This window comes from Dermacentor silvarum, chromosome 1, assembly GCF_013339745.2.
Source record: "Dermacentor silvarum isolate Dsil-2018 chromosome 1, BIME_Dsil_1.4, whole genome shotgun sequence".
Taxonomy (NCBI): Eukaryota; Metazoa; Arthropoda; class Arachnida; order Ixodida; family Ixodidae; genus Dermacentor; species Dermacentor silvarum.
The window spans coordinates 239,238,699-239,261,911 of NC_051154.1; the positions used below are offsets into that span (position 1 = coordinate 239,238,699).

The 23,213-nt window shown below is 47.1% G+C and overlaps 1 protein-coding gene across 2 annotated transcripts in view; it reads right to left on the reverse strand.

The window, feature by feature from the left end:
- Positions 1-23,213, reverse strand: part of LOC119436986 (protocadherin Fat 4) — a 306,741-nt gene that overhangs the window by 26,071 nt on the left and 257,457 nt on the right. For both annotated transcript variants that reach the window (XM_037704038.2, XM_049660146.1), the window contains 21 exons: positions 22,778-22,905; positions 21,555-21,679; positions 18,814-18,992; positions 14,418-14,656; positions 13,781-13,964; positions 13,207-13,346; positions 12,220-13,038; positions 11,407-11,696; positions 9,038-9,257; positions 8,266-8,373; positions 8,036-8,179; positions 7,752-7,892; positions 7,501-7,617; positions 7,319-7,409; positions 7,111-7,238; positions 6,918-7,008; positions 6,036-6,169; positions 5,026-5,148; positions 3,968-4,151; positions 1,013-1,131; positions 4-207 (listed from right to left, as the gene is read on the reverse strand). In XM_037704038.2, the coding sequence (XP_037559966.1) occupies positions 4-207; positions 1,013-1,131; positions 3,968-4,151; positions 5,026-5,148; positions 6,036-6,169; positions 6,918-7,008; positions 7,111-7,238; positions 7,319-7,409; positions 7,501-7,617; positions 7,752-7,892; positions 8,036-8,179; positions 8,266-8,373; positions 9,038-9,257; positions 11,407-11,696; positions 12,220-13,038; positions 13,207-13,346; positions 13,781-13,964; positions 14,418-14,656; positions 18,814-18,992; positions 21,555-21,679; positions 22,778-22,905 (3,908 nt within the window). The remainder of the gene's footprint in view (positions 1-3; positions 208-1,012; positions 1,132-3,967; positions 4,152-5,025; positions 5,149-6,035; positions 6,170-6,917; positions 7,009-7,110; positions 7,239-7,318; positions 7,410-7,500; positions 7,618-7,751; positions 7,893-8,035; positions 8,180-8,265; positions 8,374-9,037; positions 9,258-11,406; positions 11,697-12,219; positions 13,039-13,206; positions 13,347-13,780; positions 13,965-14,417; positions 14,657-18,813; positions 18,993-21,554; positions 21,680-22,777; positions 22,906-23,213) is intronic.

The window sequence follows — 23,213 nt, forward strand, 5'->3', positions numbered from 1 at the left end:
TACCTTTGTGATGTTAAAGAAGGGTCGCACTTCAGTGTTGATAATGCTGTAGCGCATCTGGCTGTTGGCGCGGATGGTCCTCGTCTGGAGTTCCACTTGGCCCACAATGGCACCGGGGATGTTCTCGAGAACCTTGAACTTGTAGTGGAGCTGATCGAACCTCGGATCACGCTCCTCGGCTTCGCTGACGTAAATCTTCATGGGAGCCTGATGAATGATCAAAGCAGACGTACTGATTACTTGAACTGCTCTAAATGTCGACCGGCGTTCCCGCACGGCATCCGATTTCATTTCGTGAGAGTCTGGTCCCTACCTTTCGCATCACGTGAAAGAAACTGCCAGGAAAGAAGAAAAAAGAAACGTCTTGCTTACAACTGCCTACGTACTAGGATGGACGCGGTATTGAAGATGGACCGACGCTGGGGTGACGTTATGGTTGCAGTGCTCACACATGGATGCATAACAGCGGCAGGTGAGCTTCCCATGGCCTGGCGATAGCTGCTCTAGGCGCCTTAGCTACACTGGCAAGCATTATCGAATTCTAAACTGGAACTACAGTTTCCGCTCAGACTTCGAGCTCGGGGTAATGGAATGCATTCACTACACGCGCCGTCGACTTCGGTGACACGCTGGATAGCGAGCGCGAACGCGACAACCGTCGCTCTTTTATAGCTGCTGATTTTGTAGCGAGTGTTACTGAAAAAAAAAAAAAACCTGCACACCTTTCACTTTTTTTTTTTTTTGCATAGGCTAGTTACCGGTGCCAGAGCGGAACAATAATGCTGCGAAATTTGCATGTGACTCAGTATCAGTCAAAGGATGAACTACATTTCCATTTCTTACCATTGTAAACGTAGCTACATTAATGCTCCCGATTCTGCTTACCGAAAACTTATGGAAACGTTCCGCTAATAAATATATGTAGTGGCAGCCAGTTCCGTAGAAAAGTAACAAGAATATCTATTCGATGGATTATTCTTCTAGAAGCGAAAAATGAGAAAACAATTCATACCGCCGCTTTCCAGAGGCCGTCATTTGCTTCCACAGTCAGTGAGTACTCCTGGCTCTCCGAAATGTCGAGTGCTCGGGTGATGTTCACCGTTCCCAGGACGGGGTCGATCATGAAAGGCACTGGGGGTGAACAGTAGAGACAAGTTACTATAGGTGAGCGGGAAGCAGGCTTTCAGTCTGCAGGCATTCACGACACCGTTTGGAATCGCGTCATATTTCAAATTTTGAGATGAAATCATAAAATGAATGGTTTTTAGGCACTCTAGGTGATCGGAGAAAAATACGGCGTCCGTGGTCAAAGCTCGCTAGCCAGCTAATAACGCTTAGCAGGATAACACTGGAGGCATCGAACTTGCTTCTTTGGACGTGTAATTTCGAGGCATCCTTGTACCTTTTGTGACAATGTCAAACTCTGACATTCCTGAAGATATCCGAAACGACATTTTTGCCCTCTCAGTATTTTTACTGACGTTATATACTAAAGATTCTTGTGAAGCACAAACAAACGAAGCAACGAACAAATAATTTCGCCAAACACAACGAGACACTCAATGGAATCAACTTAATAACTTTTCTATTGCGCCAAATGATCGCTCAGCGTCTTTTTGTTTTACCAGGCTCTTTACACGTGTAAGCCTTTTATGACGCACACTCACGTGCTTAAGTCTTAAACCTTTCAAAATTGTTTCGCATATTCATTTTTGAGGTAACTTGCTTTGATCAAAAAGATCTGAAATTTACGTTTACACTCCGTTTGAACCCTTCTCCGCATATAAAGTTTAAGACTGATGGGCACCATACCTATTAAAAACAATAAAATAATAAAATGTAAGAATAAAAAAAAGTAGTGAAAACACTCACGCAGATGCCGCCACGCTTACTTATAAAACTAATTCACTCGGATCTGGCGATAAGGAATTCCGTCTGTTCCCCTTATGCCAGCGTTCGCTTCGAGGCTATGAGAGTCGCGTGAATTATTTTTGACTGGGAAAAAACAAAAACAAAACACGCTTCAAGCCGAAAAGACTTTCTAGGGAGCGGTAAATGTACCGCACTAGACTTGAATTTAGGCGGCGACGTTGGAGGACCCAGATCAAGTTTTCACTTCATGAAAGCAGCCCGATTTTCTCATGCCCCTTGTGTGCTACTCACTATACCATTTGGTGGAAACGGCGTCTCACCTTATCAGCACGACCACACACATGCGCGATTATAATATTTGTTGCGAGAAAACGTGTGGACAAGCGTTCGCTCTCATGCCGTGACCGCCTGCTAAGAAACGAGAAACACTTTGAGAAGACGTGATCGATCGCTCAACTCTTGGTCAACAACAGCAAAAAAGAAAAAAAAAAAGGAGAAAAAAAAAAGAACCTGCCATACTTAGCACCTTGTATTCTGCGCATTATACGTCGCCCATGTTCGATGACCCGAACGAAATCGCTATGGCGGCAGCTACTGTACCAGAGAGAGCCAAAAATAACAGAGGTGTGCAGCCGCAGAAACCGGCTTCTTGAAAATGACGACTTCTCATCACCAAGGTTGTCCTGCAGCGTTATGTTTTCTCGACTCGCCCGACTGCGCTGCGGCGTTCCCTCTGTCATTATATTTCGTTCGAACTTTCCGAGATTCAGCAAACTCCGCGGGGCCTATCGCCCGAAAGAAACTCGCAAGTGAACAAACCGCGAAAGAAAGCGATAAGGGTAAATAAAACAATTTTGAGACCGTGCGACCATGCGCGAAAGCTGAAGAAAGAAGAGAGAGAGAGAGAGAAAAAAAAGTTTACCAAGCTGCTTTGTTCGGATTTACAGTCAACAGGGCGAACATAGCGAGGGAAAATCGAAACCGCGATGTTATCGCTTCTTGCACTGCTTCGATCGAACGACGGATAAACCGCCCGCGTTGCGGCGCCGGTGGAAAGCCGTAGTCGTGTCAGGCCGTGTTTTTTTTTTTAATTTTTAACATCTTTTTTATTCTTTTTCCATTCTCTTTCTTTTACCTCGCTTCGAAAGCCATCGCAGGCTGCTGCGGGATTATAACAGCATCTATTTCAAGATGTGTTGTTACCCGAACTCAGGGAGCAAACAGATAGATAGCTTTATGCTACACCGCAGACGCAAAAGAAACTGGACGCTTTTATTACCATGTGAATCGCGCTGTTCTCAATCGTTTCACCGCGCAGCGTCTCATTATGTTTTTACTACGCACTTATGCAAATGACCACCTTATCAGCTCGACTAGCGCGGAAAGCAGTTCACACGATAGCTCCGGCACATCCGTTCACGCAGGAATTAATTCGAAAAGTAATGCGAACGCTGAAACAATTTTTTGTTATGGTTTATTCTGATTGTTATTATTGTTATTATTTTTGAGGAGATCGGTGCGATTTCACATCCCGTACGACTCAGACTACCTGCTGGTCTCAAATTACAATCGTTCCCCGGCTGTTGCCCTGGCAACCTCGACCGGGACTGTTTTGCATAGCGATCTGGTTGCGTGCTCTAAAGCGTACTGACGCACTCGTGGACAAAGTACAGAAGTGTACAATGGTTAACTGCGCCAATATTCTACGGGACTCAACCGCCAGCGAGCAGCTATGGCAGAAATTCTTGCTAACAATTCATTCGAGCTTTGAATAATTAATGCCAATAGCAGAGCATCTTTGGTAGATCTGGGTACTGCCGGTTGAATATCAGGCGGCACGCATATCTCTGCCCGCAGGCGTGACCTGGTGGAACACACCAGTGCGGATTCAGAATATTTTGTCTTTATACGAACCACAGTGAGTAGTTGAAGACTTGCATATAGTACAGTTGATGATACAAGAAATTACATATGGGGACGTTCATTTATCGCTTATCCATGCACTTGTTCGAACCCAAGGGCTATTTCAAAAGCTTGAAGAGCACGCGCTTTCAATTACTCTTAGTGGCAGAAAGCGCAGCCTGGCCGTACTTACCTCGTTTGCTGGTGCCCCGAGCAAATGAGTAGGTCATGTTAGTGTTCATCGCTGAGTCAGGATCCGTGGCTTTGACGGTATCGATGACCGTGCCCACGGACGCACTCTCGGAAACGAACTCGTAGTAGGCCTCTTTCTCAAACTGCGGAGGGCTGTCGTTGACGTCCTGGATGAAAACTGCAACCTGGGGTACAGGAATAGGCACATTGTTAGATCACGGCGAAGCATCCTTGCTTCCAAAAATTACTACTGAATGAAAGTCATTGTTTGAATGTCTTTAAGCCAGACATCGCAGGCCGCACATTGGTGTGCGCGCGAGCCTCCGAGTGTGAGCCGCGTTTTTCTGAGGCTAATATTTTACGAAAAAGTAAGAAGGAAGACACACTGCAATTCACAGAAACCTATCGCTCAAATTGGGATAGCTTGCATGAGCAATATCTCAACATTGCTGCATAGCACGAAGTGAACCTATCTGGATCAATGAGTGATATTTGGATGTGTATATGCGACTATGTGTTTTGATCATCTTCTATCTGCGCAAGCGTATCGCACTATATTCTGACGCAAAGCGCTCGTTAATATCAATTAGTAGTCTGCGCTCGTCCTGTCCATGTCTCATATGTGGTACGTATTTAAATGCGCAGTAGCTTGCGTAAATGAATGGTCACATACTATTTACCTTAAATTAATTTATTGTACACTTAGTCTATCTTCACCACCCTGTTAGGTTACGCCCACAAAAACTCTTTTTTTTTTAAAGAAGATGGAACGAGAGCTTGAACTACGCGATTACTTTATTAATATTGTAGCGTGGCCAAGTTCCAATACCGCTGGAGAGCATCACCTTGAGCGTTTATGGCTATCAAGGACCGTCTTGATCGAACAAAGGAATGCAGACTTTTCAAAGCGTAACTTCGTAAAACGCAACCACAAAACTATGTCACTTAAATGTTTCTCTTTACGACGAACCAGTCACCGGACGCGTACAACAGAGCGCCTTTCAAGACGTGACATAGACCGAAGCGTTTTCGCGCATACAATTCGTGTCATCTACTTACTGTGGTAGAGCCGGTCCTGGAGGGAGTTCCCATGTCCCTGGCGGCCACAATGACCAGGTGCAAAGCAGATTCCGGAACCTTGTACTTGTCTCGGTCAAGCTCGGATACCACTCTGAGCACGGCCTGCGTGGTGAAGCAGAGTTGCAATGTACCGCCGGCTGAAGCAGCAACATTCAGCTCGGGTAATTTCGACGTGGAATATTTTTGCTATTCTAGCTTCATGAAACAGGTTTAATGACGACCTCGTGTCGCGCTTACAATTAATTCGGGGACTACTTCATGTATGTTTGTGCTGAAATTAACCACTCGTATTACGTGGTTGGAAAGTAGGAGGAGTCAAACATTTGAAAGACAGTGCGTTGAACATGATAACGCGCTTTCGCCGGCTGCTCATTGCTAGACGCCTGTAAATGTGCGATAATAAACAATAACTAAGCAATTACCTAAGCTTGCTTTATCAACTTTTAATTACTTTAGCGCAGATTTCGTGGCCGCGAAAGTGGAGCCAGACAGATATTCATGAAACCTAGGGACTAGCATCACTTCTGAGATATCCCTCCCCAGCCTTGCAATGCCCTGACGTCCGAGTTAATATTTTCACGAAAAGCCTGCCGCGAGCAACAGGTGATAAGGCTAAGTGGAGCACCAAAGCATGTTGTGACAGGGTTTCAGAACGAATATCCCGAACCTACAAAGTGTACGTATCTGAAGCAGCGGCCAACTGAAAAAGTCATTCTTCCGATAGTAATTAAGAACAAGTGTAGTTGATTTCGTAGTATTTCCTCTTTCTTTTCTTGAGTCATGTTTAATAGAAGGTTATGCAAAGCGACATGACGCGAATTAGTTACCCTTATTGTGCATTGACGCTGACACATGCGCGCAAGAAGCGAAGAGTGCGACGCCTGAAAGAAAGGCCTCCTAGTGATACAAAATGACGCAACAACGGGAACAGCGAGCCTTAAAGGAGCAGGAATGCATGGCAGAGACATGGCAACTGCCTTCGAGCGTACCCCGTTTTCGTTTACGCCAAGCCGGAACTGGTTCTCGTTGTTGCCATCGACGATGTACAGCTCTACTTGTCTGTTGATTCCGTCGTCGTAGTCGGCGACGGGCAGCTGAACGTAGGCACCAATGCTCGGGGGTCCTGGAAGAGTCGCATAGTTAATCCGCATTTCAATTATGCACCAAAATAAGAGCATCTGAAACTGTTGACGCAGCTTCATTCTGTCTCGCTTTCAGGCAGTATACTCGTGCAGATACGTTAAGGCCCACCGCTCAGCCCTCCATGCGGTTCTATACATGACAATTATACGCGTATACAGCAGCTCCGACTGCTTGGAAACTTGGTTATTCGTGTTCGGGATATATGCAAGCGTGATTGGTGTATACGTTATGGAACCTTGGTGCCCAACCAGCGCCGGCTGAGTGGGCACGAGTTCCCACACTATACCCAGCAGTGATATTACGCCCAAGGAAGGAGCCAATATGGCGCAGGACGAACTGCGGTAACAGTCCTGGGTTCCAACCCGGAACTTGTCAGCGTATATTGTCAATTTACGAGTCCGAACTTTTGGACCTGTGACATGCCGATGTGGATACGTTACGGCTGAGCTAACAACCTGCCACTCAGAAATGTTCTCTATCACGCTCTAACTTTTGCCCTCTTCAATACATGCTTTGTGAATGGCATTTTAGTGTACGCCATTCTACACAAGAAGCGCTTGACCTGCGGACGTAATCTATATTCTTGCATAAATAAATTATTTTTATTTGCCGAACACACTTCACTATGATATTTCATATTTTATGCTATTTATTACAACTGCGGGCTCAAACGAATGTGAGCAGACGACCAGACTATACATATTCCTAGAATTTAACAATCGTCTCACCTTCGGTGACATTCAGGTAGAAGGTGTCGTTAAGGAACGTGGGAGTCCAATCGTTAGTGTCCTTGATGACAATGTGAACACTTGCACGGCCCTAAACAAAAAAAAAAAAAGTGTGTCATTTGAGCTACATCAGCACTCGCAGTCAAGTATGACTTTGCACGTGTCACTTCTTATATGACGAGCGCCGACATACCGTGTTGTTAGCAGAATCGACGGCTAGAACCTTTAGCATGAAATCTGGCGTCTTTTCACGGTCCGGAATAATCCTGACCGATATGATGCCGGTCGTTTCGTCCATGCTGAAATCTTCCCCTTCGTTTCCTGCCGGAAAAAAAAATAACAGCCGCTCGAACACTGACATGAAAGGACTCATCTGTTAAATTGGGATGCCTGCAACGTACCTTCTATGATATAGTACCGAATCTTTCCGAGATCCAAGCCATCACGATCAGCGGCACTGAGGTGAGTGACAGTCTGACCTGGCGGTGTATTCTGAAGACGAGCAGAACGATCACGGCTTAGCTCCCAGGTTACCAATGTAGTCGCTAACCATTACCGCTGATGGCATTTGATCTATTCTCACCTCTTCCAGCTCAACGACGTAGTCGTTTTGTTCGAACACTGGGCTGTTGTCATTGACGTCTTCCACGAAGACCTTGACTCGGCTGCTTCCTGAGCACTTGTAGTTGCTGGCCGTGACCTGTTTTTCAATCAGTGCACATTACGGCTACAACCATTTCTCTGTTCATCTTAAGGTACAAAAGCACGCAAGTTTTGTCAGTGAACAACTATTCAACACTTTCCCCCAATGAAGATGCGCACTTTTCGACTTACCGTTAGCGTGTAGACACCTTGAAGAATAGTCGGCATGCTATCTCTGTCCAGGGGTTTCTTCACTCGCAGAGAAATAAGGTTTTGCTTTGTGTCCAGCATGAAGTTGTCATCGGAATTGTCTTCCGTGATTTGATACGATATCTAAGGAAGAGAAGTAAAATCAACAAGCAATAAAAAGCGGCCCTACATATAAAAATCAATTTCGAAGATTTTTGTATCGCAATAAAGCAGGCTCCAGCTGGATAGATAAACTAGAAGGATTGCGTAAATTGTTCCAGACCTACCTTGCCAAACTTTTCAACGTCTTCAGCGATGAGGTTAGGAAGCACGATGGTGTCAGGAGGGGAGTTTTCTTGAATGGAGGCGAAGTACTCCGTGAACGGGAACTTGGGACACCTAACGTTTTTGTCGGTCAAGCGAACAACAACCTAGAAGGAAAACAAATAGGTGCAAGTTTGTTACTGACCTATGTCCACAATGGCCACTGATGTTGGTTGAAATGTGAGAAACATACGCCTGCTTCAGCTTGGTGCTGTGGATCGTTCCTGTTGAGGGCCACCACCATGAAGTGGTAGACAGATTGCTTCTCTGCATCGAGTCGCGTTGTCGTAACAATTCGTCCCTGCACGAGAAAAAAAGAAACGGGATAAAAGTTTGTTAGGTACGAACCTACGTTAAAAATAAAAAGAAAATGCCCGGAAAGCCAGCTTCCGAGCGCGCTTATGGACGTGAAGGAACATCGTTGCAATGACAACGCCAAGCCGGAAACGATGCAACTTTCTTCATCAGAAAACTGTCGAATTCTCGAGGCGTTCGTTGTCTGCTTAGCAGTCTAGCGCATCGTACTAGGGCAACAGCTATGCGTGCTCCTTATCTTAGCGCAACTTTCTTGCCGGACTGCTGAAATAATATTTACGTTGCATGCAGCTGGCCTTATCAATATGGAAAGGGACACTCTTGTTCAATCAGACATCCACACGTATTCACGCGCGAGTTGCTGATTAAGGGGCGTGCTCCAGCTATGGCAGGTGCTTCCGTCAGGCGTTCTCGGAGGGTAGAGTATAGATGCATACGCTGCCACGGAGCGGGGCGTGTCATTTTGAATGTATTCTCTAGTAATCAAACCACGACGGAGTCGTAGCGTTACGGCCGTAAACTGAGCTATAGCGTTGAGTAACAGACCTGGTGGTATACGGCCGGGTGTGGGCTGCGACCTCATTCGCGCGAGAGCCATTGAGACAAAAAAAAAAAAAAAAAAAAGAAACAAGGGCGCGGCCGCCACTCACGGTGTCGTGGTTGATTGAGAATCGTCGCACGTGGGAGCCGTCGTCTCCGGTGATGTTGTACCAGACGGGGCTTCCGTTGGGCACCGTGGCGCGTGCTTCGAGAACGGTCGAGCCGGCCTCAATGATGGACGCCGAGTCCACCGTGTACTGGACTGCCGAGAAGGCTGGTGTCGGTTCGTCCACCGAGTCCTTGTACACCTCCACCCGCATCTCCACGGCGCTGCAAAATTGCCATTAAATTGTTTATTAGAGAGAACAGGACTCGGCTCTTTCGTTTTCTCACGTGCAAATGCGCTACGCTCGGCAATGTACTTGCGATCACTCTGCACGCGTGTTTGTAATATATGATGTATGTTTATGTACTGTCGCACCTTTTGAATATGGATTACCCGAAATGTGGTGGCGCATCATGTCACAAATGCTGCTGCGTCGGTAGAAACCGAATTTACTCATACGATGGACAACTTCTGCGCGGACAAAACTATGCGCGTATGTTTGCGTCCCGTTAAAATGGGATCTCGCTGTCAAGACTACGGACAGCGGGAAAAGGAACAAAACATTTTATAAAAGCCCAAGTAATTTGTCTAGTTAGTACACACAGGGTCGGTAACAGAGCGCACTCTTCAAAACCATAAGCAAACATTGTGCCGGTATTTTGAGTTTCCAACAGCTTCGAAAGACGGGGTGAAAACAGCGCTGAGGTATCCTGCCAATGAGGCGTTTCTTTTCATTTCACCGCTGCGGATGCTTCAACACAATGGCCCACCTGAAAGCGCACCGGCAAGTTTGAGTAATAAATAGGCGAAATACATAGCTGGCCACAAACGCGTCATTAAAAAAAAGAAAAAAAAAAGTTGTCGCACTTTCACCTGAAAGGCGAAGCATCAATTGCGATAGCAAATTTGTAGAGAGCTATACGGAGTAATGATATTAGCTTTATCAGCTGTATAAACTTGGACATGCAGCAGCACCGGCAACACGCAGAACTGTTGTCGACGCCGTCGGCGTTTTGCCCGCGTTCGCTCAAAATGCGTGCGGCGTTGGTGACTGTTGCCGGAGCCTCTGATATAAATAGGCACTTGGTGCCGCAGCTAAACGTCGCCTCCCTTCCCTCCCCCTCCCCCCACGGTCTTTCGTGCATCAGAAGGAGGCGCGTTTGCTCTACATATATGGTGATTGTAAAGGAGGAAAGAAACGCCTACTTCTGCAGCCTTTAAGGGAGCACAGCACAGAACGCGCGTTTGTTCTCTGCCGTGCGTTCACTCCCCGTGAAAGCGCGCGCCCCTCGCGCCCTTTCACTCGCACATACAGCGTTCGGCGCGCGGCGACGATTTCATCTCCATTGACGTCATACGGAACCTCACGGCGACGGCGACGGCGACGACGACGGTGACGCCGACGGCAGAAATCTGCTTTTGAGTGTCCATATAATTGCTATCGCCATAAAAAAGAGAACGAGCAACATTGACAGAGAATGAAGTTGATGTGAACATAGCTAATCGTGAAACTGCAAATAATTTCAGCAAATATAACTGTTGAAAGCTTGTGGCGAAAAAAATCTAACTTGTATCCCGAAGTCTTTGTACGGGAAAATGAGAGCATCCTATCGAAATTATCGCAAGGTGGCAACGCTAAGTGCAAAATAACCTCGCTTATGACAAAAGCGATGCGTGAAATGTTGAGATATCGTGGCCAACTATCTCAATCATATTAAGTTGTTCCTAAGTTCGAGTGTTCCGTTCCATACACTTTGTTATTATTTGTTTATTATGACTGTTTGCCACGTACGACGTGGTCTAGGGAGAGTTTCCAAATTTGGACGGAAAGTATAGTGGCACTATAAGAATTTCTCAGCTTAGCACTGTTGGATGTAGCACGTGTTATCAATTTCGCTTTAACACTCGTTTCTTTCGCATTATATATATCTTCTACACTCTTATATTATGTTAAACACGATTGTGAAGTACTTAAAATTTATTTCAAACAATGAAAAAGAATTTGAGATGCAATCAGGTTCGCGAAAGGCATCCAGTGACGGACGATCAAGTCATGTCATCCAAGTTCAAAACCACCTGTTCGCCTCGCCAATAATTTCCAACGGATGCAATGGCCATAACATTTTTTTTCTTCATTTTCACCTGCCACAAATGACTTCGCGAAAGTGGAAATAAATAAATGCGCAGCTTAAATAACAAACGATTAAAGCCACGCTGTCTTATTCTCCTTAGATTGCGAACGATCGCTATTGTGTGAATTTGTATGCATGCCAAACTGTTCTCGTATTAGAGGTATGCAGTCCGTGTTTCGGTCCACCCCCCACCACTACCCCCGGCATCGGAAACAATAAATCACTTGTCTCCACCACTTACCTCATGAGAGGATAAATGGAACTGTCGGTAGCGACGATTCGCAGCAGCTCGGTTCCGGGCTGAAGTGGCTGAGTGGCGAACACCTGCCCCGTCTTGGGATGAATGGAGAAGCGTTGGCTGGGAGGATGCAGCTCGAACTTGATGTCGTTGTTGCCACCGGCGGACGAGTCGAGATCGATTGCCTGTACGCGGTAGACGAGCTCGTTCTGCGACGTGGTTTCCGGAATCCTCAGTAGTCGAGGCATAGACAGGAACTCTGGGGCATTGTCGTTCACGTCGTTCACGGTAACCTGAAAGAAGGACCAAGCACCGTATATAAACCAGAACTCTCTATTTTCTCGTTCGGCGTGTTAGTATTGATTTATATCCTTTCATTCATATTTTCTCTTTGTGGTAATGATGTAAATTTGGCTGCACAAGAAGTGTTGGAACAGTCGTGAGTAAGTCTCGGCGTATGAGTCAGGTATCCTATTGAATCTGGTAGCGTGTTGCCAAGAAAATCTCTTACGCTAGAATTGTTCGCAAGAGAAAATTTCGAGTAATCTTGAGTGCTGGGCATACTATTAGCGAAGGTGGTCGGCCGATGGCAACGAGCGCTTACGAACGAAAAGCTCTGTGAATTCGGGCCCTGGTTCTGAAAGGTTTCATAAGGGGATAAACTCGTTTTTCAGAAGGTGGCTTTTTTTTGTCGTGTTTTACATTGCGGTAGATCTACCTTTCCACTGAGATAACTCATCACTGGCAGGTTTAGTTTCTCGATGAACGTTTAGTTTCTCGCATTCAAGAAACGGCGTCGCCCGGCAGCCCACCTACCTGCACGATGGTTGTGGCGAACTGGGGTTCGGCGGCGTCGTCGCGTGCTTCGACAAACACTTCGAGGTGCTTGACCTGCTCGTAGTCGAGCGGCGCCACCAGCGTTATCTTGCCAGTCTGCGAGTCTATTCGGAACGTCTCGCGGCGCGTGGCCCGCGCGATGCGGTACAGCACTTTGCCCGCACTGCCTGGGTCCGGGTCCGAGGCGTGCACCTGCACCAGCGGCACGTTGGCCGCGTTCTCGTCCACGCTCACGCTGTAGGCGAACCGCTCGAACACGGGCGGGCTGTTGTGGGTGCTCGACACGCGGACCAGCAGCAAAGTCTTGCCGATGTTTGACGCGGCGCCGTGGTCCTGCGCGAACACCTCCATCTCGTAGCTCAGGTTTCGCATGGCGTTGAGCGGCAGGCCGGCCGCCATGCGCACCAGGCCCGTCTTAGCGTCGATCTCGAAGATTCCGTGCGTGTTCTTGATCCAGTAGGTGATCTCGCCGTTGTTGGCCACGTCCAGGTCGATGGCGTGCAGCTGGATCACCGAGCGACCGGCCTGGGAGTCGTGCGGAATGCTGACCGTGTAGCGCTCCTTCTCGAACCGCGGCGGGTTGTCGTTTTCGTCCACCACTTCGATGCTGACGGGCGCCTTCACGTCGAACTTGCCGTCAGACGCTGCCACGGCGAACTCGTACGAGTCGCGGCGCTCGCGGTCCAGCACCTGCGACGTGCACACGTCGCCCGTGCGCGCGTTAACCGTGAACGGGACGTCCTTGTTGAGGATCTCGTACGTCAGCTGGTCCACGGAGTCGCCGCTTTCAGCGTGGATCTGCGGATATGAACGGCGCAGTCAACGCGATGCGCAGCGCGTAAGGCGGCGGGCAGTTTTTATAATGCTGTGCTCGCGAATACGCTCACTTGAATGGTGTCATTTCTGGCAGCCGGTTAACCGACCAGCCCTTGAGTAAAACGTGCGATTTCAGGAATGCATACTTACGCTCAAGAAGCAGTGCCCAGCCGGTAGATTTTCAGGTAGCGATGCCGAATAAGCTGTCTTCGAGAATGTTGGTGCGTGGTCATTGGAATCCAGGACATCAATGGTAACCATCGACAAGCCGTACAGAGGTGTGTTGTGAGCTGCAAGAATACGGGGCGAACCTTTCAGCAAGACTGTAGAAACGACGCAGTGAAGCATCTGAAAGGTGAGCTTGACGTAATAATGTAATATCAGTGTAATAATATGGGCCTGTCAAAAACCAATCTAAATGTCCAGGAAAACGATAATTGAAACATCCAATGGGATGCAATTTACTATAGTCACCCATAATTGGGAGCAAATCAAGTGTAAACGCTATAGAAGGGCGCCACATCGATTGCAAAACTGAAATATAAAGCAAAGAAGAGAGAAGAAAAGAAAACACTTTTAAAACTCATGACATTCCAGGGAAGATAGAGCAAGTGTTGCAGCAAATATCATGTACGGTGTTGGATTACTATAACAGAAGTGATTTGTGCCGACTGGAGCTAGCCTAACCCGAGGGTGCATGCGTTGTATATGATAAAGTACTCACAATCTTTGGCCTGTACCAGCATGACGAATTGTTTCTTGCGGTCGTAGTCAAGAAGATTAACTGTTGCTGGATTGACGCGGATATCGCCTGTCTGGTGGTCGATCAGGAATATGTTGTCGTCGTTGCCACTTGAGATGTTGTATGTGATGGTGTTGTTCTGCAAGTCCTTGTCCGTGGCGATGAGCTGGTAAAAACAGAAAGAATGCGTAAAACGCACGCGTCAATTGAACTCGCAAACACCGCGGTTCTTGCAACTCGCTTTCCGTTACTTTCATTCGGACATGCTATGGACGAATGCCTTCGTAGCCACAATGACTGGGGAGTGGTGACAACGAACGACAATTAAAAGGCGAATGCTATCGTCAGAAAAGTTCGGCTAACACGAAACTAGAGTAGCTTAACTCCGAAAGTTATGGTGACACATGCTTTCAAACATGGAGCATTCACGTTTGATTTATTTCCTTTTTATTTGCGCAGAGTTGACATGATTACCACGAGTGGCGACAGCTGGCATCCGGGCGTTAAAAGCAGCATAACTTTACAACGGTTTCTATGGTATAAGCAAGGACACTCTAACCATGCATACGAGAAACCTGCGGTAGAAAACCAAAAATAATACACACGGAGAGAGACGCACCTTGATAATGACGCGGTCGGTGGCGTACTTCTCGAGCACGGTGCCCTTGTAGCTGGAGTGGGAGAAGACGGGCGGGTAGTTGTTGACTTCCTTGACGTACACGGTCACCTGGACGCCCAGCGTGCGTGTCTCGGGCTGGCCGTCGTCTGTGGCAGCGACCACGAGCGCATACTCGGTGCGAGAGTCCAGGTTCTTGCGCACGTACAGCTTGCCAGTGTCCGCCTCGATGCCGAAGTACTCTGCGTGTATGGGACAATGGCGGATTATTATTATTTTTTTTTTTCTGTCCTGGATTGACTATTCTTCAATGCAGATGGATGTGCCTAGCGAAGAACGATGCTGGACGCAAGGCTCAAGATCGTTCTCTTAGCCGATATTGCCTTCCGCGAGGAACCACGGCCACCCTCAGCATCTCCCCGCACAGAGCAGAAATCCCTATGACCCCATCCCTTAACCCCGCTTTGAGATATCTATGCACCTTCAAGCCGCGCGAAACTATTTACGCAAGCCCACTGTCGTGCTATAGCGGCTGAGCACGCACTTTGGGTGACGAAGGCACGAGCAACGACATGTATACTATAAGAAGTGAGTGGCACTGAAGAATAAAGGGCTCCTCCCTGTTTAGTGAAGCCGTCTGTGTGAGGCTCACTGCTCGTGTTCAGAACCTATTTTCATTCCCTAACTGTTGAAACTTGCGCATCTGCTGGTTCTGTGGCCACATTCTACGCGTGAGTCACTTTGAGACCAATAATACCGCCTTCGTAAAGTGCCGTGAACCCACGCTGTTGCGGCATCCAGGAAGGACGTCATGTGCACCTTTCAACCGTAGAAAGCATAATTCTTTACAATTGAGTGCCGAACAAGACGTCCGCCGCTAGGCTCCGCCCCCCCCCCCTTTCCCCCACACTTGCACCGCTTCCGGTATCTAGGTCGAATGGGCTGCGAGGACAGTGAAATATATTGCAAGGGCGTCGGAGCCTGTATAAGCCTGAGACAGCACCGGTAGCAGCCAGCAGAAGCAATCAGGAGCAGCAGCAGCAGCAGCAGCAGCAGCAGCAGCAGCCAGCCTTAGACCGGCGCACATTAATTTCTATACCGCGAGTGGCGGAGAAATATGGCTCGCATCCCTCGCAGAAGCCTCCGAAGCACGTGTGCGGGGCAGGAAGGAAACAAAAATCGACTGGAAGAACGCAGACACACATACGCACACACACACTCAGAGAAAGAGAGAGAAATATAGGACGACAACCTCGCGGGGCTTGTGAGGCGCTCGGTCGAGCAGCAAGTAAAGCAACGACGGCGCACACAGCGGCGAGCAAGCGAATCACCGGTACGCTTTTCCCCAACAAACAGCAGCAACAAGAAGTGGCAGAGATGCGGTGATGAACGCGTCCTGTGCCGAACAACGAAGGCGGCGGCGGCATCCTGGCCGCGGGTGTATACACGCCAGGTTCGACAAGCGGCACACGTACAGAGGGGGGGAGGGGGGAGGAAGGGAGGCGACGTCGCCCACCCGAACGCCGCCGCTTGCTTGGGTCAATAAAACATCTCAATCGGGCAGGTCCGCGGACACGAAATAACGGGCACCGAAGCTGTTTCCGGCACGATCGTTACTGCGAATGCCGAAACCCCGCGCCCTCCGGTTCCGCCACTCTCCGCCCGTGCGGCTCAGTCTTCGCCGAAGGGGGAACGGCGGAACGTAGACGTCGTTGCGGCGTTAATAAAGAGAGATAAGAAGGAAAGGAGTAAAGAAAGGGGCAGCAAAGGGGTGAAATGAAATGAGGCAACGCGGCCTGGTGAATAACGGCGCCAACTGCGCGCCGCCGTAATTCTCAATAGGAAGTCTCGTCACGCTCAGGGCGACGCGATACAGGCAAGAATAACGCCCGCGGGTCGGCGCGTATAGGAATCTGCGAGCTGCGAGAGAGACAGGAGGCATACGGAAAGCACTGAGGAAGGAAACAAAATCCATACAAGATAAGAGCAGATCTGAGGAATTCGACCCGAAATGTCTAACACGGGCGGGCGCGCGCGCAGGCAGGCAAGCAGACAAATGCACATTCGCTGAGATGGGCTTCTGCACTACGGTGGCGCAGAAAAATGTGCGCGATCCGATAGGACAGCTCCAAACGAGGATGTGCCTCAGCGCCACTTAGCTCACAGAAAGGGGGGGGGGGGAAAACGACAAAAAAAAGTGCGTGCATGTTATTGATATGCTTAATTTGACTCACATTTAAAGAAAGAAGGAAGATAGTGGCAACATTATGCGCGCGATAACAAAATACCTTAGTGTAAAACAGCTATTTCTGCATGCTTTGTATTTTTCACGTAATGAGGTCCTCTGGCCAGTTCACTGGTGCAGTTATATAGCCACTTTCCGATCGTCTTTCCCTCGCGAGCATTTACTATAACGCCTAATAAACAAATTCGTAAAGGCCGAGATAAGGAGAGTAGGAACTGTAGTCTCGCCCTGACAGAGGCAGTTAAAACAGTTCGGGTGGTCAGAGCCTGACAACGTTTTTAGACACTTGTACAACTCGCAAAGTCATTTACATTTCTTCACGGTGCGCTATAAAATGAACACGAGTAGAATAATGACCAGTGCAGTCGGATATGCATTAAACCAGCTATTAGACCTCAAACGTTTTCACATTACGCACTGTAACAACTTGGCATTTCTTTTTTCGTACAATTCGCAGTGTTGAAACCAGATTAAAGAAAGAGAGAGAGAGAGAAAAAGCGGAGGAGGCGTAAACGAACACCAACACTCGAGTTCGTCCCCTGTTCCAGTCTTTTGTCCGGTTTCCGAGCTGGTATTTCTTGTAATATATACAGGTGGGTCTCAAACCCTGCTTCGTATTCAGTAGTGTGACACACATGGGGAACCAGCTCTTCAGGTCGAACAGTTCTTCTAGCTAAGAGAAATGAGAACGCGAATACAGGTGATCTGGGGGTAAGCGTATAGATCGCGTACACGTTCCAGTTGTGGTGTCTCTCGAAGTCATCTAGTCATATAGCGACTGACCTAGAATGGTAGCCTGATTGTATACGCAGCTGTACCTGTAGTGTCAGCGGAGTCACGTTTGGTATGAGAAACAATTAAACATCTTACACGCTTCGCGATCTTTCCCGTTTTTGAGGGAGAGCGAAAAAAAAAAAGGGCCCGCATATACTCGTATAATACACGCGCGGTCATTAAGGACAGAAGATCGCGGGCATAGACTGACGATGTCTTCTCCTTCTGGGCCATCGGTAGAAGATAGATGATAAAACAATGGTGAGGAGGGAGGGAGTAAAGGGATACGAGAATGCAGTGGACGTCGATGGAACGGAGAGTTGGGGAGAATATAGCGCAAGAGGACCAATTAATGGGCAAGTGCATTGAAGCGAGTACGCGGGCACCGTTACACAGGCTGCCTTAATGGAACCTATATAAGTGAGGACGCTGGTGATTCTCTAATGCGCAGACATTCCTCCTGAATGGGAACGGAACAAAAACAGAAAAGCCGAAAGGTATGAAACATAACCGAAAAGACGTATCGTTATTTCTCTGTCGCTTCTTCTGCCCTCCTCCCTACCCCCTCCATTTTTTTTTCTTGACTCAGAATCAAAATTTTGTCTCGCGTAGGCAAGACGCAATAGCGTTATTTTTTTCTTCTTTTCCTTTTCCTTGAAGCAGTGTATAAATGTATATGTAACTAAAATTGACAATCCTCACTGCGCCGACTAAAAGAACGGCAACAGAACAAAAATAAAGTGCGAACTGCAAAAAATGCGGGAAATCGATTCCGCAGGGAATAACCGTAAGGAGACGTCCCCAAAATTCCACCATCGTTGTTAATACTTCGCGTCCTTGGTATTTTCTGTGCACCTCCCTGGTAGCGTATGCACACATATATATATATATATATATATATATATATATATATATATATATATATATATATATATATATATATATATATCGGGCGCCGGTCGTTGACGGCGCCCGCTTCTTCCGGTTAGAGGCTTCATGTGCGTTGCATCGCCTGCACTCCTTTCGCTGATTAGGTTGCGATTGTAAATAGCTTTGAGTTTGCCACTCACTTCTGTTTTCGCCGACTGAAGTACAGGCGAACACGACACGCGCTATCTTTTATATATATATATATATATATATATATATATATATATATATATATATATATTCCTTTTGCACAGACATACACTTACGAGTATAACCAACGGCTCCAAGAGAGTGCAGGGCCACTCAGAATTGGTATTAGCTTATCTAATACGGACTGAGTATCGAATGAAACATTGATATATATATATATATATATATATATATATATATATATATATATATATATATATATATATGTAAAGGGAACAAAAGAAGCATCCAGGACAGTACCTGTGTCCCCGTCGGAGAGGGTGTATGCGATCTTGTTTCCATCCTTGTCCAGCGCCTGGATTTGACCCACGCTAGTGCCACGCGCCGCATTTTCGGCCACGTAGAAGTTGTACGGAAGGCCGATGAACTCGGGGCTGTATTCGTTGATGTTCTGCACAGAAATGATGATGCTCGCCGACCTGCGGGCCAGGAAGGAAGCACAAGGAGGAGCCATGTAGCGGTTGCTCGAGAAGTAAATACCGCGCACAGAGAGAAACGGGAAAGGCCGCAAGCGAAACCTTTGGCACGCAGCGTTGCGTTACGGCATAACCGGCGGCGTTGTGGAAGCTCTTGTACACCGGCGTCATCTGCTGCACCAAGCGTAATCGTTCCCAAGCGACAGCATTGGCAACATGAAGTAAACCGTTTCACCAAAGCGCATTTGCCAAAGAGCATTTGCGGGCGAGCACATAGCGTGCGTGCAATTGAGGCACCCTCTATATCATTACACTTAGCCTTAGCTTCACGCACAAGAGCATGAGTTCGCGCATAGTTTTATTCGGCCAGCTGTGGTCGAACGAAAACAATGTTTTTAAGTTCTCGGTGCAGGGGCTGGATTCCAGTGCGTATATGAAACTATACTTGTGTGGTACCGAGGGAGCGACGCAAGCCACACGCAAGAAAAGAATGCGCACAGGCAACGAGTTGTTTTCTCAACAGCATTACAAAAACAAATCGAGCGGTTCGTTTAAAGTGCAGGTAAGACGGCGGATAACTCAGAACGGAAGACTAGCTGCGCAAATGACGAGGCAAAGTGCGTCGAACCGCTAGAGCGTCATGAAATTTTAAGCGGCGCTTCTCTAGGAACGTCGGTGGTGCCGGGGGAGCAGCGCTTGTTGACTCGAACAGTTTGCCCCACGCGGCGAGGAAAGGTCAGAAGTGAGCCCGTATTGGAAACCATTAAAGCTGATTTCAGGATCAAAGACTTCATTTTTCACGGGAGCGTCGGCAACGCCAGCATGGCTGCCAACTGTTGTTCCACGATTTCTCTCTCTCTCTCTCGTATTTTTTTTCTCCTCTTAAATTGATCTTTGGCTTTTAGGCACGCCGATACGGCAGCACACCACTCACAAATCGACGTTTACGATTTAAGATTTTCTAGATGTCGTCTTAAAGTGCCAAAAACAGACAAGCAGCAAAGACCATCTGACGCGAGGAAGCAAGGTATAGCGTCAGTGGCAATAGAAATAGCAAGAAGAAAAAAAAAAAACATAGTAAAGAATCAGGAAAGTGCAGCTGTCAGAGATTACGGGTTTGAATCGGGACTGGAGCGTCCAACTTTCGTGCGAGGATGAAAAAGTTGCGTTCAAGTAATGAATCAATCTGGGGCAAAATTTCAAGGGACACGCGCATCCAGGAAAAGAAATACGAACAAAAGGGGTTGAAAAATTCGTCACAACCCTGAGTTAACTTCATGATTCCTTTTTATTTATTTATTAACCCAAACTTCACGGAAATGAGATCTGATTGCGTGGACGTAGCCTCGATGTTTCTGTAGAGAAACAAGTTTCAAAAACATTACTTTGATAGGTCTAGAAAGAAAAGAAAAACACAACTTTGAGAACTTCAAGCGGACGTTTTCTGCGACGTTCGAAGAAATATTTCCTACATCAAAGTGGTAACTCTTGCTGTGATACTCTGGTGCCGTGGTATATCCCCGCGTTTGAAGAACGCTTTAGTGTGACTCATGCTCCTGTCGTGGAATTGATGGAGAAGAAATGTGACACATTGTGGAAACGTTTCTTCTCCCCCTTGTTTCTCGGTGCTTGTCGGCGCATGTCCGCATACTTCATTTCAGTAATAGACGTTGGTACGCTGTATCTGCTGTAAATGTTGCTGCTCCTTCGATAATTTTCGTTAAGTATACCGTACAGCAGTCCTCTTGTCTACCCAGCTTTGCCCCTTTTGCTCTCTCTATTTATTTGTATTTCGGAAATTGACTTTACGCTCACTATTTCACTCAATGCGCGGGAAGAAATATAAGTGTAGAAAAACGCGTTTCTGTCTTAAGCTTACATAACATTTGAAGATTACAAAAAAATTCTAATACGTCAGGCGTGCTGTGCCAAAACAATTTTCGTTTCATTTTTACATCTCTAATGAAGCGTACTTAATTTCCTTAGCTGAGGTTCCCACAATGGACTATCGCCTTTGCTCGTACTAAACTTTTCCTTGTGCGCGTATATGAGCCAGCAGGTAATTTTCTCCACACAACCGAATTCTAGCGAACAGAAACAGACTATAGTTTGGAGACAGTTGGCTACACCTGCGGGGGACGTAATGATAAAGAGACTACGTCTTTTTGTCTACTTTTGAATGAGTTCCTCTGGGTTTTATTTCCTGTATACAGCCCTTCCTTTTGCTTCGTTTCATACTTTCGCTGCATTAAACTTAGCCGTCAATATTCCGCACCAAAAAAGAAAGAAAAAAAAGGAAGAAATACGTATGATGGAAATGGTTTCTTCTCCCGTCAAACAACAAAGTTAAGACTGAACTAGACGTATAGGTCGTCTAATACAAGAGATGAAAGACACCGTATAAACCACGGTGCTCTTTTATATACGTCATTTTGTTCTACACTAGCCCTCTCTCCTCCAAAGGAGCTTGAGAACTCGGTAATTAGGTTCCGCGTTCCTGCGCGCGTGCGAGCAGATCTCGACGGTATCGTGACAAGCCCATACTTCATGGTGAACAGTCCTTACCCAGTCTTGGGTGGAGTTCCGCCGTCAATGGCGAACACGGTGAATTCGTGCGTTTCGGCCGTCTCGTAGTCCAGGTCCGAGATGAGCGTCAGGGCCCCGGTCATGTTGTTCACGAAGAACTTATCCTGTAAAATAGAAAACAAACAGTATGCGGGGAAATGAAATTCTTTGTTTTTATTTTTCTACAGCCATTTAGTCTAATGTAATTAAGGAACTGAATCGTGAGAAAGCTATGTCGTTATTTTTGTTCCGCTGTTCTTTCCATCAAGTGTCATTTCATAAGTTACCGGAATACCGTATTCGGGCCTTTTTCACTGGGCTGAAGTAAATACAGTGCGCCTTTGATAATGACTTTATTGCTGACATAATAATGTTATTATTTCCACAATGTAACCCGATTCGGTTTAACTTTTTTGGCTCATGCTCATGAAGGAAGAGTGCATGGAGCTTGGCTCTGCATCACGACGTTGCGCAGATCCGAGATTCTCCAGATGACGCAAAAAATAACGCAAAGAACCACGTGCGGCCAATAACTGAACCACGAAATGAACTCTAATGAGCCCGAGTTAAGACAAAAGAAACAATACGCTGCGTAACCGTATTGGACCACAGACAACGTCTCCACCTTATCAGTGAGTTTGATTGCCCTTCATCCAAATCGCTTGGCTACGATATCAGCAGCTTCAACAGCCCAAACCACCAAGTTTATACTCGTATATCTATAATTGCGCATTCATTTCGTTTTTGTGACTGTGAATACGAAGACAGCAATTTCGAAACAAAGGCTTGGTAGTTTCGGGATGCATTGTTGCAGCCAACTGAACGCGGAGTACTTTGAAAAACCGCTGAAAAACCGTTGAAACATTTCAATAGACACCGTAGTACCTTCGCAAGGCAAGAATGGCTCAAATTTTGCACGGTTTCTATATATTCCCGAGGCTTCAAACTTCGCACACCAATTGGGAAGTCGGGCGCGAAAAGCATTACCGCTCATGCGGGATGTGGGGCTATTATATAGGCATCCGGAATCTGGTTCCTCCGGTCGTCTTTGAATTGCCACGTCTGTGATAAATTATTCGTGGAAAAAACGGTGCTTTCCCATAAGAACTACCCCTTTTTCTAGCTCGCAGCCGTTCGCAACCGCGGTGGGTGGATGGTTGTTGTGTACCTGGACTTGTTCAGAAAGAATAGTGAGGTGCCTTGTATTATAGTGACTCCCTCACCTCTGATCCCTCGATCATGAAGCGAACGATTTGTCCATTGGGTCCAGCATCGATATCGCGTGCCTTGTAGAATGCTGGCAGTTCGGTCCCCAGCGGAAGACTTTCAGGAAGCTCGAGAGCAAACTTCTCTGCAAGGGAAAAAAGAGCACAGGAAAGCGTTCTTGTGCGTTGCTTCGACGTAGAAGGTCAGAGGCATTCTTCAAAACGTCATTTCATGCAGAGGAGTGCGCACGAAAACAGAGCTCGAATTCACAAAGCACTCCGCATCCCAGAAACTCAAGCAAGACAAATGGGTCAGAGGAAGACGGAGGCTCGAATTGATCAACATTCGGGAAATAAGGGCAGCATCATTCCGGAGCCAACGTTTCGACAAAGGACACTTGTATTCAACAAAACTCTGTCCGAAACGTCATTCTCCAAGAATATGTCGGCTGTC